Source organism: Syngnathus scovelli, chromosome 8 (assembly GCF_024217435.2).
Source record: "Syngnathus scovelli strain Florida chromosome 8, RoL_Ssco_1.2, whole genome shotgun sequence".
NCBI classification, from domain to species: Eukaryota; Metazoa; Chordata; class Actinopteri; order Syngnathiformes; family Syngnathidae; genus Syngnathus; species Syngnathus scovelli.
This window is the reverse complement of record NC_090854.1, coordinates 15,447,133-15,464,432: the sequence shown is the minus strand read 5'-3', so window position 1 is coordinate 15,464,432 and position 17,300 is coordinate 15,447,133. Positions and strand designations below refer to the sequence as shown.

General features: G+C 41.8%; 1 protein-coding gene across 1 annotated transcript in view; it reads left to right on the top strand.

The window, feature by feature from the left end:
• The first annotated feature begins 145 nt into the window (after window positions 1-145).
• The window catches only part of klf12b (Kruppel like factor 12b), a 65,381-nt gene continuing 48,226 nt past the window's right edge, over window positions 146-17,300 (top strand). The window contains exons 1-3 of the mRNA XM_049728391.2: window positions 146-2,240; window positions 9,676-9,740; window positions 10,888-11,021. Coding sequence (XP_049584348.1) covers window positions 10,988-11,021 — 34 coding nt within the window. The 5' untranslated portion in view covers window positions 146-2,240; window positions 9,676-9,740; window positions 10,888-10,987. The remainder of the gene's footprint in view (window positions 2,241-9,675; window positions 9,741-10,887; window positions 11,022-17,300) is intronic.

Sequence of the window (17,300 nt, the reverse complement as noted above, 5' to 3'; positions counted from 1 at the left end):
TTTGCTTTTTGGGGGCGGGGGCAGGAGGCGTGTGGGAGCTTTTTCCATTAATAACAGTTTCTGAAAAAAAAAATAGAACAAATGTTACCGTTGTATCATTACATTTCCCCCCCCCCCGTCAGATTTATTTTCATAACAGTATGGCTTTTTTTTTTACCTAGAAGACAAAAGTAAACTGAAGTGACTGAAACCGATAGAGGTGCTGTTATTTTGACTAGTTTGCTGTCTTAAAGAAAAATATTGTGACCATCAGCTGTGGCCTAAATACTAAATTTTTCCGTGGTCATACTGTATGTACATGTTTTGTTCTTTGCAATTTTCTTTTTTTTACGGGGTGGGTGGGGTGTTGGAGGTGTATTGATGTCATGTTGTTGCAGTGTGCCGATGTGCTTGTTAAGTTTCCTTTTCACACAGGCTGCGTTGTTGCAGTATAAAGTGCTCGTGGTTGGCCAGCACCTCACTTTTGTTTCGAGTGTGCCGCCAGGTTTGACTCACCGATCCTGACTCAGAACGAAAACATTGCCGAAATGAAAGCACATTTTATTCCGTCGGTCAGCATCCTCTTTCTTGTGCACATTTGTTACTTTCTATTCTCAATTTGAAGTGCTGCAAATATTTGATCGAGTGTGGGTTTTTTTTGGGGGGGGGGGGTTGCATGTATATTCAACAGCACTTTGCATCACATTCATCTCAACTTTGTGCTATGTTTCACTGAAATTGTAATTGAAAAACCAAAGAGTTTTTTTTTTTTTGTTTGTTTTTTTGGGGTGGGGTGTTTTGTATTTTCTGTGGGATTCTAATTTGAAAGCCAAAATATTTGTCCCTTATCGGAATTTACGAATGAGTGCATGGAGAAAAGAAAAGTACATTTTGTGTTGGAATGAGTGTTTTGACACTTGTTAATTGAAATGTATTTCTCTCAAGATTTTGCAAATTGCAAAATAATACAACCTTTTTTCTCTCAATATTTCAACATTTCTCCCTTGAATTGCAATGTTTTTCTTGGAAAGATAATGAGTGACTTTACGAGGACACATTTTTTTTCTACTGATATATCACTTAGTACATTCATATACAATTACCATTTAAAAAAAATTCTCATGAAATTGAGATTTTTTGAAACAATGTAAGATCCTCCCTTTTGTTTACAGAAGGTGCTGTCCGTCAAACATTTTGACATTTTTGTTTTTTTTCTTTAGACATTTTAAAGATTACTTCTATGTCGACATGAAGGCTACATTAAAGCAGAGACTCACAAATCCAATAAACCTCACCTCGCTTGGTCCCGATAACCTTAGTATATAATAACATGCTCACTTTACTCTTCTATAATTCAACACTTTGCCATGGTAGACTAACACTAAAAGGCTCTCTGTGTGGAGTTATATGATTATGTGAAAGAGCTGTGGTTGCTTCACCTTCCAAGTCTATTTAAAGACTCGCTTCTAGATGTGTATTTTTCTCGAGATGTTCTTTCTGTGAATATCGCTCAATTTAAGTAAAGTAAATCATCCTAACTTTATTAACATTTCAAGCAAAATAGTTTTTCAAATTGAGCAAAGTGGGCTACACACACACTTCATCACAAATCATTAAATAGTGAACAACAGATGGTCACCAGAAAACCAATTTTGTCAGCCATTAATAATTATTGCTCAAGTCCTATTTCAACATTTTTGGAAAATAAAAAAAACACTATTTTTAGAACTAATATACACTGGTATATTTATTATTGACATTGTAAGAAAATCTTCAACCAGATGGGTAAACAAATAAGCAAAATAAAAAAATACCAATGTGTATTATATAAAAAAAAAATGTTCTTCCTGGTTTTTAAAGGTATTACAATATGATTTAGGCAATTACGATGATATCCAATTATGCATTGTGCCGATACAGGGCTTGAATCTCATCGAGATTAAGTGCTTGTAGGTTTTTGATTTATAAAATAGAATCTTACTATAAACAATATATTTAAAAAAAATGTTTTAATTATGAAACAGCAATGATTTCATTGTCAGGGGCACACAAACGATTGTACGTGAGGCTCGACAGCCCTCACGGCCCTTGATTAACTTCTGGAAATGTTCACTGATGCTGTGCCATTGAAATATGTAATACTAATGTTAACCACAGGGTGGCAGACATCGGTCACAATGAAGACTAATTGTGAAGAAGTGCGTCTGGTCGGGCATCTTGGAAATTGAGGACTGCTCTGTTGTGCTATGTTGTAGTCAGCGGTAAGTTGGATGATTTACTCAATTAAGTACTCGTAACGTGATGAATTCTTGAGGGATTTATAAATGGAATGTTTTGTTGTTATCTTGCTGCTTTGTATTTGTACGAGTGAAACTTTTAACTTGGGAAAATATCACTACTCTCTTTAGAATTATGACTGATCTCATAAGATTTCAATTTACGACTGTGGGAGGGGAAATGCATCTTGAAAAGGGAAACACTTGTTTTTGCCAGATTGTGTGTATCTTTAGCTTCCTCTCCTGTGATAGGATGTAAAGTATGTTGACTAGCATGAGTGCCCCAAGGCAGCGAGGGTCTCTGTCAGACAACACCCCTCCCCCCTGTAGGATGGTCTGACCGGTAATGCGTGGCCCGCCGTCAGCCAAGCCTGGAGCTCGTCATGCATCCAGATGACCGCCAACCGGCAGCCTATCGCACACTAAAAACAAAGGAAGCCACATTCCTTGCGTATTCCCACACGAGCGCACATCCTGGAGCAGGGGAAGAGCGGGACACCGGGGTGGAGGAGTGGGGGCTGGCTGGGGGTCCGATGGGGATTGACTGGGAACGACTTCTGATGCCGAGCGTCTTATCAGCCTTGTTTGCGCACTCTCCCCTCCCCAATATCCTCACCCTTTCAATCCATCTGCTTGATCTGGAATCGTGTTGGGAAGATGAAGCTTTGCTGTTGTTGTTTTGTTGATTGTTTTTTTCATAGTTCTGGACACCTCTGGAAAGATTTATGAAAGCATTATAATTTTCTAAATGAAACTTTAACATCGTTCCTTGACACTAAGATGCCACAAAAGGGCAAAGTAGTGCTTTAATTGCTTTACCCTAAGCGCAAAAACGGTGAAAGCTGAGTTTTTCCAGCACAAGAATAGGGAATTAAAAAAAAAAAATCTTTGAATAGGGTCATTCTCAAATGCTGAACCGTGAACGTGGTGCTTCACTGTATACTTATTGGTGGCAATGCAATCCTAACGTGTCCATTTATTAAATACCAGTAGAACAATGAAACATACACAAAATAGGCTCACTGAGGCAGAAGCTGTTGTCTGCCACAGCTCACGCGCCCAGACTCACACACAGACCCACTGTTGTCACATACTGCTCCTCCAGTCCCCACCAAGATGTTACTCGACATAAAAACGTGTATTTTCTACACATTTTATACTTACGATTTTTTTATGTATTCAAACTTGTTTACAATGTGTTTTGAAAGATCTCTACATGGTCTCTCCACATTGCAAATTTTACTGTATTTGAACCTTGAAGATACTTGCAGCAAGCAACTGTTCACTGGACATGTTCCGTTACCAAGAACATTTGTGCGTATATGTCACAAAAGGCTTTGGAGGTCGATAGTAGCAGAGGAAAAGTTGATGATGTAAGCCAGCTGCGAGAGAGCCGAGCAGCTTGAAGAGTGTCCTCGTGCCTTATATGGGAATTTTATCTGCTCCACTCCTGCTGCACTCCCATAACATTGTTCTATTGGACCACAACCACTGTTATGAGTTGAACAGTTGTCGTTTTCTTTCCAGTGTCAATAAGTGCGTTTTAAATGTGAAGCAGGGTGATAGCTGGAGATATTTTTTTTTATATATAGGGAGGAGACAACAAGTTTAGTAATGGGAGGGAAAACAGCTGGGAGACCCAGGTGGGGCTCCGTCGGGTCTGAAGAGAGAATATGGCTCCCTTGTGACCTCATTCACACATGTACATGTGTTCAGTAGGATGACCCTTGCGATGCAGGGTGTGGGGGTCACCACACGAGATGGCGCTGTGACTGAGGCAAGTAAAAACTTGGGCCCTATTTTGGTAGACTCAGTAAAAACGGTCATAGTTTTTCGAAAAACTTTTTTTGCGCAGATTTATTTAATTGAGGCCCAGGCAGAGAGATTATCATCTGAATAATGTTTATTCTAGACAGCTGTTGATTTATTATATTCTCATATGAGTATATATGCATGCCCTGGATTTCCACACTCAATTTAAAACATCTACGCCTTTGTATGCAAACACATGGGTAACAAGGTGAGGCGCAGTCAACGTTAATAACTGGAGATCCCTTGACAAGTATGACTGAAGTCTCAGGTGATCGGAATGATCAGAGCTTTAGAGTAGGGGCCCTTGAGCCCTCTGTGCCTCATCACCTGGCCTCACATCACCTCCGCTATGAGTCAGACACGAGACAGGCCAAGGCGAAGGAAGACAAGCGAGAGACGCCGAAGATGCTGGCGGCCTCCAAGGAGGGGGTGGTCAGACGCACCAGGAATGAGTCAGACGTCCTCCTACGTGTGTGTCGCTCGATTCAATCTAAGATTCAGGTTGCTTTATTTGCAGCTATTCATACAAACTCTAATAGCTGGTATTTTTCTGATGCTGTTCGACATCCAATACTGAATGGAGGCTCAGAATCGAAAAAGGAATATTCTAAGATAGCATCAGAGCTGAAAAAAGCCCCTTTTACACCGACTGTAAAAATAAATTTCTTTTGACTTTCCCCCCCCCCGATGCTGTTCTGCAGAAATGGCATCAACACAAAATAGGAGAGAAGAGATTGACTTGCCAATTTATCACCTCTTTCAAATGTCCTCGACATGAAATGGAAGGACAAAATTGACCGGACAATATTAGGGCTTCTGAAGTAGTAAGTGAAGAGAGGCAGGATGGTGCCTGTGTTGGAAAAGTGCAAGAAGTGTGAAATGGGAGTTTTCCTTCTCCTGCCCTGTTGCTCTGAAAGCAATCCAGACCCTGGCACTGACATCATCAAATTATGACATTGCGAAATGCTGCTTTTCATTGTGCACACGTTTGTGGAAATCTGAGTTGTGACCGAAAGGCGAATGTGGATCAATGCTGAGTATTTTGTTATCGTTTTGCTGATTTTGTGGTGTCTGTGTGAAACATTCTCATGATGTAACAGATGCAGGACAATACGTGTGTGTTTTTGTGGAAGGGAATGCTGGAAAGGCAGGACGAAAATGTGGCGAGTGAATCTTTTCCCGCCATGATGCATTGAAAACATCTGTTGCAAAAGTAGATAATTGCCAGGTTTGATGTTCCATTTTTCTACAATCTCTGTGTGAAAAAAGGGCTCAACAGAAGTAATGCCGTCCCGGCGAGTGAAAGTTTTTGCAGGGTATCTGCGTGAAAGAGGCTTCAGTTCGAGGTTCAACCCTGGATGACCCGGTCACATGACTGCGTGAGTGAGGCGTGGCCTCGCAAGAAACGCTGACATCATGCAGGGTGTACTTCCTTTTCACATGACCACGGGGGTGATGTGATGGGCGAGGCTGCACACGTGTGACTCACGCACGACGTGATGTCAACCTCTGAGAAAATGGACATGTTCATGTATTCCGGTTTTTTTCGCAACCTCCCCGTACCTTCGCTGTTGGGTTTACTCGTGGGGGAAAAAAAAATCCACACGATAAGAGTCTGCGATACGCATTCCTTTTCTAAAGCTTTTGGCCTTAACTTTTTTTCCCCTCGCTAAACCACCCAGCTGTTCCAGGGAGTGCAGACGGACGGACACACTGGATGTTATTGTGCTGTTCCGACAGCGCCCAAGCAGGGAGGGGAGACAGCTGTACTCGTGTGGCCCGTGGCTGCCCGTCATTAGTGCCAGCCATCGCTCCCTTGTTCCGCATGCTCCCCAAGCGCCACACCCTGTAGAACATTCGCTGACCTGATTTCTGGCTCTCCTTCCACCTGGCCACAAAAAGTTCCTTGCAAGTCGACAAAAAATATTGCAGATTCATCATCGCTAGATGTGACATGCAAGCTAATGTTAGTTAACACTGTTCCTCTGCCTTATAATGACAATTGGGCTGCTTTTTTGGGGAAGAAGTTGACACCAACACGAAACGGCGTACAGCGATTGACCCAGCGAGCTTTTCGCCTTCAGATTTTTGTCTTCACTTCTTCCACGCGTTCTGTAAAAGGTGTTATTTTCCTGTCTTTAGCAAAAAAACAGTTCTGCATAAAAGACCGTAGTTCAGAATGGAAGGACAAAGTTAACCCGGCAATATTCCGTATTTTGAGGTAGTATCAGAGTATTTCAGATGCCTCTTTCAGACTGAGAGCGTTTCCAATCAACAACACAAAAACACAATGGAGTGAAGAAATTGATTTGGCAATTTTTCGCCTTCCGAGGTAGTGTCGGAGCTCATTGTGCGAATCTTTTTGAAGGGATTTAATGCAAACCACAAAAAATAAAACAGGTTTCAGGAACAGACTGAACTGACGAAATCTGCGCATGAGCACAGCTGAGAAGAACACGGAGGATTTGGAATGGGAATAGACCAAAACTAAACAAATACCTCAAAGCCACACTCTTGAGTTGACAATACACTTAAGGTACTGTGAGACCATGACGTTTGTGCATCAAATAGAAGAGCAGCGAGTTGTAATTATTGTTGCACTGGTGAGAGGATGCAGTGTGCGGCCTCTCTAACAAGCTCCCACTCAGCCCACTGGAGGCAGGCAGGAGGGAGGGTGGGAGTGGGAGTAGAGTGACTGCGAGCGAGGCTGTTAGAGCAAGTGGGTTGGATGTGACCATTTCTGTGTGTATGTGTGTGCGTGCTTGTCAGGGAGTGTGTGAAGAGCATGTGCATGTGTGTGTGCAATGTGTGTCCTTTTGTGTGTGCTGTACTGGGATGTGGAAATTGAATGGAGCCTTTCACTTGGGCTGCTCGTCTCCCCGGGGGTGGGGTGGGTGGGTGCGGTTGCCATGGTTATTCTGGAATCCTGCCGCTAATGGGTGGGAGTTTGTGTCGCTCTGGCAACCTGGCCAGTCTAGGCTGGAATATGTGTGTGAATGTTAGCGTGTACACCAGGTGTGGTTGGATGGACACAGGAGGTCACGTACGGAATACTGTACACTGTATGTAGGAGTGTGCGTGCGTGCATGTGTGTGCGTGCGTACGTGTGTGTGTGTGTGTGTGTGCGTGCGAGAGCGAGAGAAAATGGATAAAAGGTGTTGCTGCACAACTTTAATACGGAATCAGGTGTCTATTCGATTTTTATCCGATAAAAATACAATTGCAATTACTACTTCTTACTGGCCAGCATCTACTATTTATATAAATGGACAGTATATAAGAATCAGGACACAATTCGACACTTATTGATCAATTTCAATAGTAAGAATAGAAAAGATGACCTTTATTTGTCCCACAAGTTGGAAATTTGCAAATAATGATAATATTAATGAAAGTGTTTTTTTTTTATTTAAATTATATGTTTTCAGAAGAATTTGAGTTTTATATATGTGTTCAATGTCAAACGTATTCATAAAATTCATAAATATTTTTAAGATTATAGTGTCTTTTGGGGGAGCCATTAATTTTATTTATTATCAGATAATGTAGTATAGTGTCCATTTGGGGTGAGGCATTTAAACGGTGTATTGAAGTGGACCGCACTATACAATAAAATTTGCCCACATACCCAAGAAGTGAGTAATATTGTCTTTGTAAATGGGGAATTTTCCCTGCAGGTCTTTTATTTTTCAGTTGTACCTAAAGGAGTGAATAGTGAGGATCTCCTAGTCATCACACAAATTATTTTCATTTATCCTAGGAAAAGCACAGTGTATGTAATAATATCATGGGCATACGGTGATGAAATAATACTTCCCTTTTACGGCATTGTTGCAAGCGGGAAACATAATGCAGTCCGGCCCTCCCTGTATCTCCGTTACCCGCCCCATTTTAGCCCCAGGCTAGAGCAGGGCCTGGAACGAGGGACGGAGAAACCCATATGAAGTAAACGTTAATGAGAGGTTACATCCCGTCTTGCATTTTTCCATAAGATTGGCAAAGCTCGTCAGTCTCACACTTTACATGCTAATTTGTTTCCTTAAGACCTGCCCCTCCTCAGTTTCTGTTGCTGAGTCTGACAAACTTTCAGAACATTTCACATAGTAAAAAATATATTACATAATTCTCCCAAAAATCTTGAATGTTATGTATTTTTCCACAATTTTTTTTCTTGTACAATTTATTCATGTGACAGAACAATTGGAAGTTTTTTTATTTTTCATTTCTCTTTTATGAATTGTATGCATAGCAGAGAACTGCATATGCAATGTGAGCAGATCTTCCAGGTTCCTCGATTGCCAGTGTTGTCCTTGAGGGGATCAAGCCTGTGATAGTCACACAGATGTCTTGGCTGCTGTTTCTCTTTTGGAGGACTAATCCATACGCTGCACCAAGCCCCTTTGGATTTAAAGGAACTCAGCTTGGCCATGTACACCTCTTCCATTCCAGTCATTATGTGTGCCTGGAAAACACAGTGGGGAAAAGTGTTTCTTTTGTAGCGTGTCCAAAATGAATACGAATATAAAGCAAAAGGCAATATTATGACTATGGTGATGCGTGACACAGTCGGTCAGCACACGCTCTGGATCAGGCGGCAAAGGACAGGAACCAAATCATTTGTCATATAACTCACAGCTGTCAACTTTGATGCATTTTATGCCGAGAATTCAGTCAGATCTTCCCCCCAAAAAGGCAGTGACCAGAAGCTGGCTTAGACTCGAAGGACCCCGTAGAGGCAGAGTGATGCCAAACCATTATAAAATAATTCAGAGAACACTTCCAAGTATGTCGCTGGCCTGAAAGCCAAACAATCAGCCAATCAAAGACAGCGCTACTATAAAAACATCTTGTGAAAACTTGACTGACGCACGAATATTTCCTTTGTAGGATATATTCAACTGTAGATGACCTTTTAATGGCAGTTGGTGGACCAATTCAATGTGTTATTTTTGCAATATTGTGTTTTAAAGCAGATTTCTAAGCAATTGTGCTTAGATGTTTTTCCAGTTGAAAGGCAAATCTGCATTGAAGCGTTGTGTGAGTTCTACCACAAGCCTTCATGCAGCGTGTCATGAAAAGCATGAAAAACAGAGAGACGATCCCGAACTTATTTTCAGTTGGTGTTACCACAGTGCAGAGAAAATCTGTATGTATTCTGTGGAAGAATCAGTTGTTTGAAGGTTTGTAATTACCATAAAATCTATGCTAATTTCCATTAACCAACAAATATTAGTTTGCTAGGAGCATTTCCTTAGATGAAAATATATGATTTGGTTGAAGGTTTATAAAGGGGTCCTATTTTCATGCTAGCATAAGTCGACCGACCGAATTCCAACCTGATCGTACGTATCGTGTGATTTTTAAAGTAATGCAAATGATTTTAAATACAACAGCAACAAAAACTGGGAGATGAGCAATTTGTGCAACATGGTGGCTTGACATTTAACCGTTAAAAGTGGATTTGCAACCGTGCATGTGAACGTTTTCACTTTTGAAGGCAAAAAACTTCCTATTCTTAATTTACAATGTTTTTAATCATCCTAATTAAATTTTGAGGAATTGTATTCATATGTTGTGGTATTCAAATGTACTTTTCCTGACTTGACAGGCTTCAGGAAAGTTGAGTAGCAGCAGCTGTGACATTCGCTCCTCAGAATTCTTGACACCTTCAAAGTAAGCCACTTTTTTTGTCAGTTTCTTTTAGACCCCCTCCTTTTTTTTTTCTTCCTCTTCTGCATGTTTTCTCCCCTCAGCCCCTTCCCAACCACTGCCAAGATTTCCACTCTGTAGCCCAGACAGCCTCAACCTTGACTCAGGGCCACCCCATTTTCTCAGCGGCCAACTATTTTACCAACCGCAGCTTTAACTTCACCGCTCCGCCTCCCGGCCCGCCAGAATGCACGCGGCACTACTCGGGGGTCTTTCTGGGAAACCGCGGTATGAGAGGAGAGAGGGGCCGATCCGACATCCAAGGCCCCCTAAAGACACATACGTCAGTGCAGGCAGCGGCCCCGCAGGAGTCGTCCGGGTTCGTTACAGCGGTTTTAAATGCTTCTCGGCATACATTGGAGGTGTGACTTATTGAATGGCCAACACATGAAAAATGATTCTGGAGATGACTCAACACCCTCATCCAAGAGAGCATATTGGTGGATTAAAAAAAAATCTAATTGTACCACAGAAACTTTGAAAAACGCCAAATTCAAGAGGAAGCTTTTTAGTGGGATTTCACAAATGATTCGAGGATCATTTGGCTACTCATCATTAAGACAAGTGAGACAAATGTGAAAAGAAATATTTTTTAAAAATACAGTTTTCCACAGTCTTCAGAAGCACCCATGTGCCAAAAATCCAATTGGTGAACAATTTCCTCACACTAGTAGTCTAGTTGAACCCTTTCTAAAAAAATAAAAAATAAAAAATAGTCCTTGGACCAAAGAATTCAGACAGAGGCAGAGAACCAAATCTTGAAAGTTTCAACATAAGTCCAAGTGACTTGTAAGTTCACACACAAGTCATATGGACCATTTTTTTTTTTTTTTTGACAGAGACTACCACAAATGTGCTCAACAAAATCCTATCCTAATTCAAACTCCATCATTTTTTGACTGGTAAACAAAGAAGTTGGTGAAAGAGTCGTGTGTGCCACTTTTCGCTGACACAGTGATATTTGTGGATTTGATTGGATGAAGGGGAATACATTTGTGTGTGTATTTTTTTCCTTTTGAGCAGCAAGGGCCGACACTAACCACCCTGGGGTCTTGTTATCCTCCCCTATGCCTGAGCCTGGGGGCCACGCTAATGAATACTCCCGTTGCAGAAGCTCCTACGGCTCCAATTGGGATATCTACAGGGCTCAACCAGCCGCTTGCCTCCTCCTATCCTCCTCCACCTTGACTGAAAGTTCCGCTGCAGTGTGAATGAAGGCGGACTACGATGGAGACATTGAGGAGGGTAGGTGATCGCACTGAATAATTGATGTGACCAGTTCACTCAGGAACACCCTCAGAGTTTCTCCCCACGTGCACGCACACACTTCGACATACATACACTTCTATACGCACCTTCTCTCACACTGATTGTAAGGAGAAATATGCCAAGATTAAGTGGCTTAAAAATGTGAATTATTGGCGACTCCCCAATGCTCACTGCTGAAATGTCTTCCACCTTTGCAGTTTAATATGCTCGTCAAATAATTCTCGAAGACCATGACATTTCACCAGGTGAAGACAGAGAACTAGAATTTTAATTAGTATTTAAAAAGGACAACAATAGTTCATTCCAACTGACATGGAATTTATTCTATATGAGAAAAAAAATGAGCCCCCCCACCCCACTCCCGTTAAAAAATTAACATCCACCCTCCTTTTAATTCAGATTTGAAATTTCACACACCGGCCCAGTTTAATACAATCACTGGACCATGACGTTTCACCAGATGAGCCCCCTGTTATTAAGCCCAACAGGTCACACCCTAGGGCGACACCAGGGGGTGGCCAGGGGTGGCTATGGCCACACCTAAAAATTTAGAAAGGGGTGGCCAGTAAATTTTCATGGCCACACCTGGCAACCCAATAGCCACTGCCCAGAATAGGTTGCATAAGCGTCATTTATGCTTTCTATACGAAATGTATAAATGCCAGACAAGCTGACCCCCTTTTTTTTTTTTTTTTTTTAAAGCTCACATTAAGCAAAGCATTCTAATCAGAATCATACTATTGATCTATGTTGGGAAATACAGTATGTGATTGTTTTGGTACTTGCTTATATGTATACATATTTCTGCTGTTTTGTTTACAATAATAATATTTGTCCCCACCCTTATGAAAAATGTCTGGATTTGCCCCGGTCACACCATTCACGCTAAATTTGATTGAGTTGACATTTAATAACAACTTCAAGACTCTGTCTCTGAAGATGTACAGTTTGGTGCAGATCCAGCCTTGAGGGAGGTCTGCACTCTATTGAGAGTAATTCAAGTTTTATTACTGTTCCGCCTAGTGTAACAATAATCCTTTTTCTTACCTTATATAAAACTTAATAAGGTTTCGCTGCATTCCAAAAATTCAATTATGAAACATTCCGCAAGACTCCAAATGCTGAGTGAAATCACTCTGAGCCACACAAGCAAATCAAATATTAGTCGTTTTTTTGGGGAGTTGAATTGTTGGCATATCTACCAGAAAATATAAAAATAACAGTTCTTTTATAATGTCTTATTATGAGAAAAAAAAATTACCTCCTTGGTGTTTGTTGAACTGATTTGAAGAAACACACCTTGCTAATAAGGCCCAGTGAGACAGTGCTCTGCAAAACACTTTCGTGTATTGAATGTAATAGTAGCTTTGGTGTTATTGATAGGATGCACCAGCACTGATGCACAGCGGCCATAATCCCGGCTCAATCATTTTAATATAAAAAAAAAGAACTGTCACAAAGTCTATAAACTAACCAATAAGTATAATGTAGTGCATTTAGACGCCACTGAAAAGCGACGATGGTTGATTTGCTGCAAAGTGCTGACCCATTCGAAATATTGGAAACTATCTGTACGCCGTAGCGTGTGTATTTGTGTGTGTGTGCACATGTATATAATTGCGGAGTGGGGGGGGGGTTGCTTTAAAAAAAAAAAAAAAAAACTTGTGGAATGCCCCCCAGCAGAGTGAAGACTTTAGGAAGGAATGTGTGTTTATATAGGAGCAATTTGTGTTTCAGTCCCATCACAGTCAGTAGCCCATTAACCAACTTTTTGTGAAAAAGGAAACTAGAGGGAATGTCAAGAGTGAGAGAGCTGGTGTTGGTGTCCGACTGGCTACCTGTCATGTGCTTGGCATTTGTGAAGCAGGTTTCTGATTTCTGTCATTGGTCCCATGGCCTTAACAGGCCTGAATGGATATTGAGCAAATTTTGTGAACAAAAGACTTTTACTTGGATCTTTTGTTAGCTTCTCATATTTGCAGCTGTTTGGCTAGCTGCCCTATGTTTGTCACGTGTCTGTCTACCTTGTGTCTTTGTAGCAATTCACATTGGCTCATACCAGCTTTTTCTGTGAACAAAGGATTTTGATTTGTATCTTCTGCGTCCAGCGCAGTGCACGTAAAAGCTCAGATCGATGTCCGCAGATGACAGTACAGGGTTGTGTTTCTGTTCACACTCTAATTAGAAGAGCATGTCCCGAGGAACATCTCGCAAAGCCTGTGACTCAATCGCTGACAACCCAAATGTGAGAGCCGAAACTGTGGCAAGGTTTTTTTTTTTTTCCCTCTTTTTTTTTTTTCTTGCAGTGAATACGAAGCGCGAGCATTTCTCCCCGGGCTGCGCATTAGGCCGGATGCCATGCACCTTCGCCCACATGCCTCCCACCACCCGGCGCCCATGTATATAAATATATAGAGAAGGCCCAAGCTGCAAGCATGCAGATAAAGAATCATCTCATTGATGTCGCAGAAGCTCGCCGGTTGAAAAAAAAGAAATGTCTCTGACAAATCAGATTAACCAATATGAATGCGAAGCGTCAAATATTACATGCAAATGTGCAAATACAAGTGCGTAACACCTGTTGGTACTTGGAATGTACCTTGAAGCAGAAACACTGTCACGACATCACAGCCTCCAGGAGACATGTTTATGATTAGGACGACCTCTTTGAACAGCATACAATTTATTATACCCCAACAGAGGAAGTTGATTTCATCACCATTTCAGTTTTTTTTGTTACTTGGCAGGGCTATACAAAATAATAATTGGTCGTTTTAAGCGGAGGAGTGCCTCATCATCCGGTCTAATTTGTTGTAAAATGCAACAATTATTGCTTGAGCACATTAAAATGAATGCTATATAAATACAGTATCAATAAATCAAGTTTGTATGTGTCGAAAGTCACCTGGGATAAGCTGGAACATCCCTTGACCTCAAACGGTATACCGTATTTTCCGCACTATAAGGCGCACCTAAAAACCTCAAATTTTCTCAAAAGCCGACAGTGCGCCTTATAATCCGGTGCGCTTTATATATGGCCACCAAAAGATGACACCATAGTAATACTTACTGGTACCATATGTTGTGTGGGCCGGTGCATTAAAAATCGAATACATGAATTTTTCAGCAAGTAACCATCATATTTTTTTGTATTTGAACATTTTAACCCCAGTTTTGTGGAAAACAAACTGCCTATTGCTAGTATATCACCAAAAAACATGCACTTATAATGGGTGTTAATTACGTATATGAGGATTTCCGCTCTTCGTGGGCCAGCTTCCTCCCTATCCCTGCAAATAACGGGCGTCCACAGTATTATTTCTGATTTTGTTACGATTTTAACGAGCTTGTCAACATTTTTTGAAGTAAATATTGCTTGAAGACTAAATTCAAGCCTAAGCAGAAGAGGGCAAACCTGTACATATGTCTAAATGCCGGTGGGAATTCAAGCCGCCCTCTGTCATCTGTTTTTTATCAAGGAGAAACCGCCTGTTAAAGGTGCTGGCAATGACGAGCTTGGCCTGCGTTGGCTTGTCTTGCACTTTTTACCCTCCCCACAAAACAAACCCTGCACCAGCCCCCCCCTTTCACCAGCACCTCAAATGAGATCTCCCTTTCCCGGCCTGTTTCTTTTCACTCTCTTTGTCTTTTGCCATTTTCTTGCTTGCCAGACCTCCACTTTACACAGCTCCACTTCCTCCTCCTTCCTCCCTCCCCACGCCTTGGCAACTGGTCCCCCGGAAAGGTAGAAAGCCTGTGTGTGGTGAAAAACCCAATGCAGCATCACAGGGGCCAGGCTGGCTACTTATTCAAGTACATACAGCCAAAAGAGGCTTTCGAGGACATGATCGTGAAAAGCGAGAAAGGGAAGGCGGTGGGGGAGTCCTAAACAAAACAACCGGCGTTGTCATGATCGCACATACGACTTGCAAGGGAGAGATTGCGCAGCGGTTACATTCAGCCAGATCCCACAGGGGGATCAATAAGGAACATCTGGGGCTGGGGTGGACAGGGCAGCTTTTGTTTGCAGGCCTGACACCTCACCCACATTCTCTCCGTGCAAGGGAGCAAGGAGGAATAGCTTAAGGGAGGGTAGAGGTGTTTGTTTTTCTTACCAAGGCAGATGATCTATCACCTAGAGAGGTCGTTATTGTCAGAAAATGAACTAGAGCAATTTGATAGATGACAATTTGCTTTGGGCGTAACGATTCACGAGTTCTCAACTAAATATTTTAGGAAATGTGCAGAAAGTGTCATAACCCTTATGCCCAAGCCACAAGTGTACTTCGTCATTAAATACAGTGTGGCTCAGCCTCCAGCTAGCGGACGTTGTTAGTGTAGATATGATTTTGGCGATATATACAGTGCAATTACAGTGAATGTTTTGCCGTTTAGAATTTAAAATAACTCACAATTTTAAAGTAAAATGTGAACAATCAAGATCAACACAGAGAATCCAAGTTATTAACTGTCTTGTGTTGGGCTGTTGTTATGGTGACAGACAGTGAGCCAAGATTTTGCACTTTCAATAATTGCTGTTCGTGCGATGAAAAGCAGAGAAATGAAAGGAGGGATCGCATACTGGTCTGTAACTCGGGGTAAAAAGTGGCTAACGTGTGTTGCCAGCAGGGCTTTACATGAATCGGTGGTGATTAGAATTGAGATACCAATTGGAATGCTGAACCAGAATTTTCAGATCTGATTGAGAAATAATCTTAACATATTGCTAAGTGTACTATTGTCACAAGAATGGCCCATTTTAAAACTTTGTCCATTTATAGTAAGATATATACGTTTGGCCTGCGGCCCGGACTTTGGACACTCCTGCTGTAGTGGCTCAATATTGGTCCATATATAAGGCGCACCTGATTATAAGGCGCACCTGATTATAAGGCGCGCTGTCGGCTTTTGAGAAAATTTGAGGTTTTTAGGTGTGCCTTATAGTGCGGAAAATACGGTACTTTGTGAGAGACTTTGGGGGGTGAAAATAGAGATCAGTGGTGCTGCTATAAGTGCAGCAAAGCTGGAGGTGGAAGAGTCCTGTGAAAAGTTAGGGGACTATCCCAGCTGACTTTACGGCAACAGGTTGGGTACACCCTGGATTGGTTGCAGATCACACAGTTGGACACCTGGTCATCTGAGCTTTCGTCATTAGGGGCCGAGTAGAGCCGAGTAGATCGCACTCAATGGGAAAGAGCATTTTGGAAATTTTCATGGATTCGCATCAGAAGTGAGCCTCGGGCGTGTGCCTGGGTCCCCGCGCCAGTGATGATGAGTTGTAGCACTTCCTCAAGCCAGCCAACAGTCTGTAGCCACTAGCCAGCACATGTTGTCTGTGATGAATGTACTCCCTTTCTCTCCCCCTCACACACTTTTTGAATCCAAAATTGAAATGGAGAGAAAGTGCGTGCCCAAAAAGGCTTTTTTGCACGAGTGAAATGGAAAAAGAGATTTGGAGAGTGGATGAAGTGGAAGTCAAAAACAGTTGGAAAGAGAGAGGGGAGGAACGGTGAGGTAATGAGGCCAGTGACTGGCTTTACACCTCATCTCGGTGGAAACTAATTGGGAGAGAGCTGCAGGGCACTCATTTGAGCACTCTGCTGGGTAAATGTAGTGCAACCAACTATGAAGGGTAAATCAATGTATTACCTCGGCCTACACCTTGCTTTTTTTTCTTCATTCGTCCCCTCGCAATAAGCTATGCAGCTAATAAAAATTCAATTGACTTGCACTGCGCTTGTGGGCATACACCTATCGACCCAAGTAGCACTACTGAGAAGTTCTGCTATAGTCACGAAAAATGCCGAACTGTCTGTAAAAAGTTTTTTTATAAGAGTTTTCTGCAGTTGCTTCAACTCCGATTCTATTCCAGTCCGACCTGTGCCTTTTTCATACTTGCATAATAGATATGTATTCAAAGCATCTGCAGTATGAACGCTCAGGTTGCGCTCATCCAACCTATCCGTCAACAAAATCCAAATATTTGGCATCATTTTTAGTAGACGTTTCCATGAACTGAGTAGATTGAGGAGCATTGTCTCATTTCCCCCAGGTATATTTCTCCTCCAGCCTCGTTTCTCTTTATCTAAGAGAAGCCTTGACACGTAGGACCGTATTGTGTAGTTGTTGTTGAGTATTGTTCTTGGGTGCATTCCGTTCACATTACAAGTCACATTTGTTTATGTAATGTAAATGAGCCATAAAAATAATCTCTATTGAGCATCATAATCTACAGTGTCATTATATTTTAACACT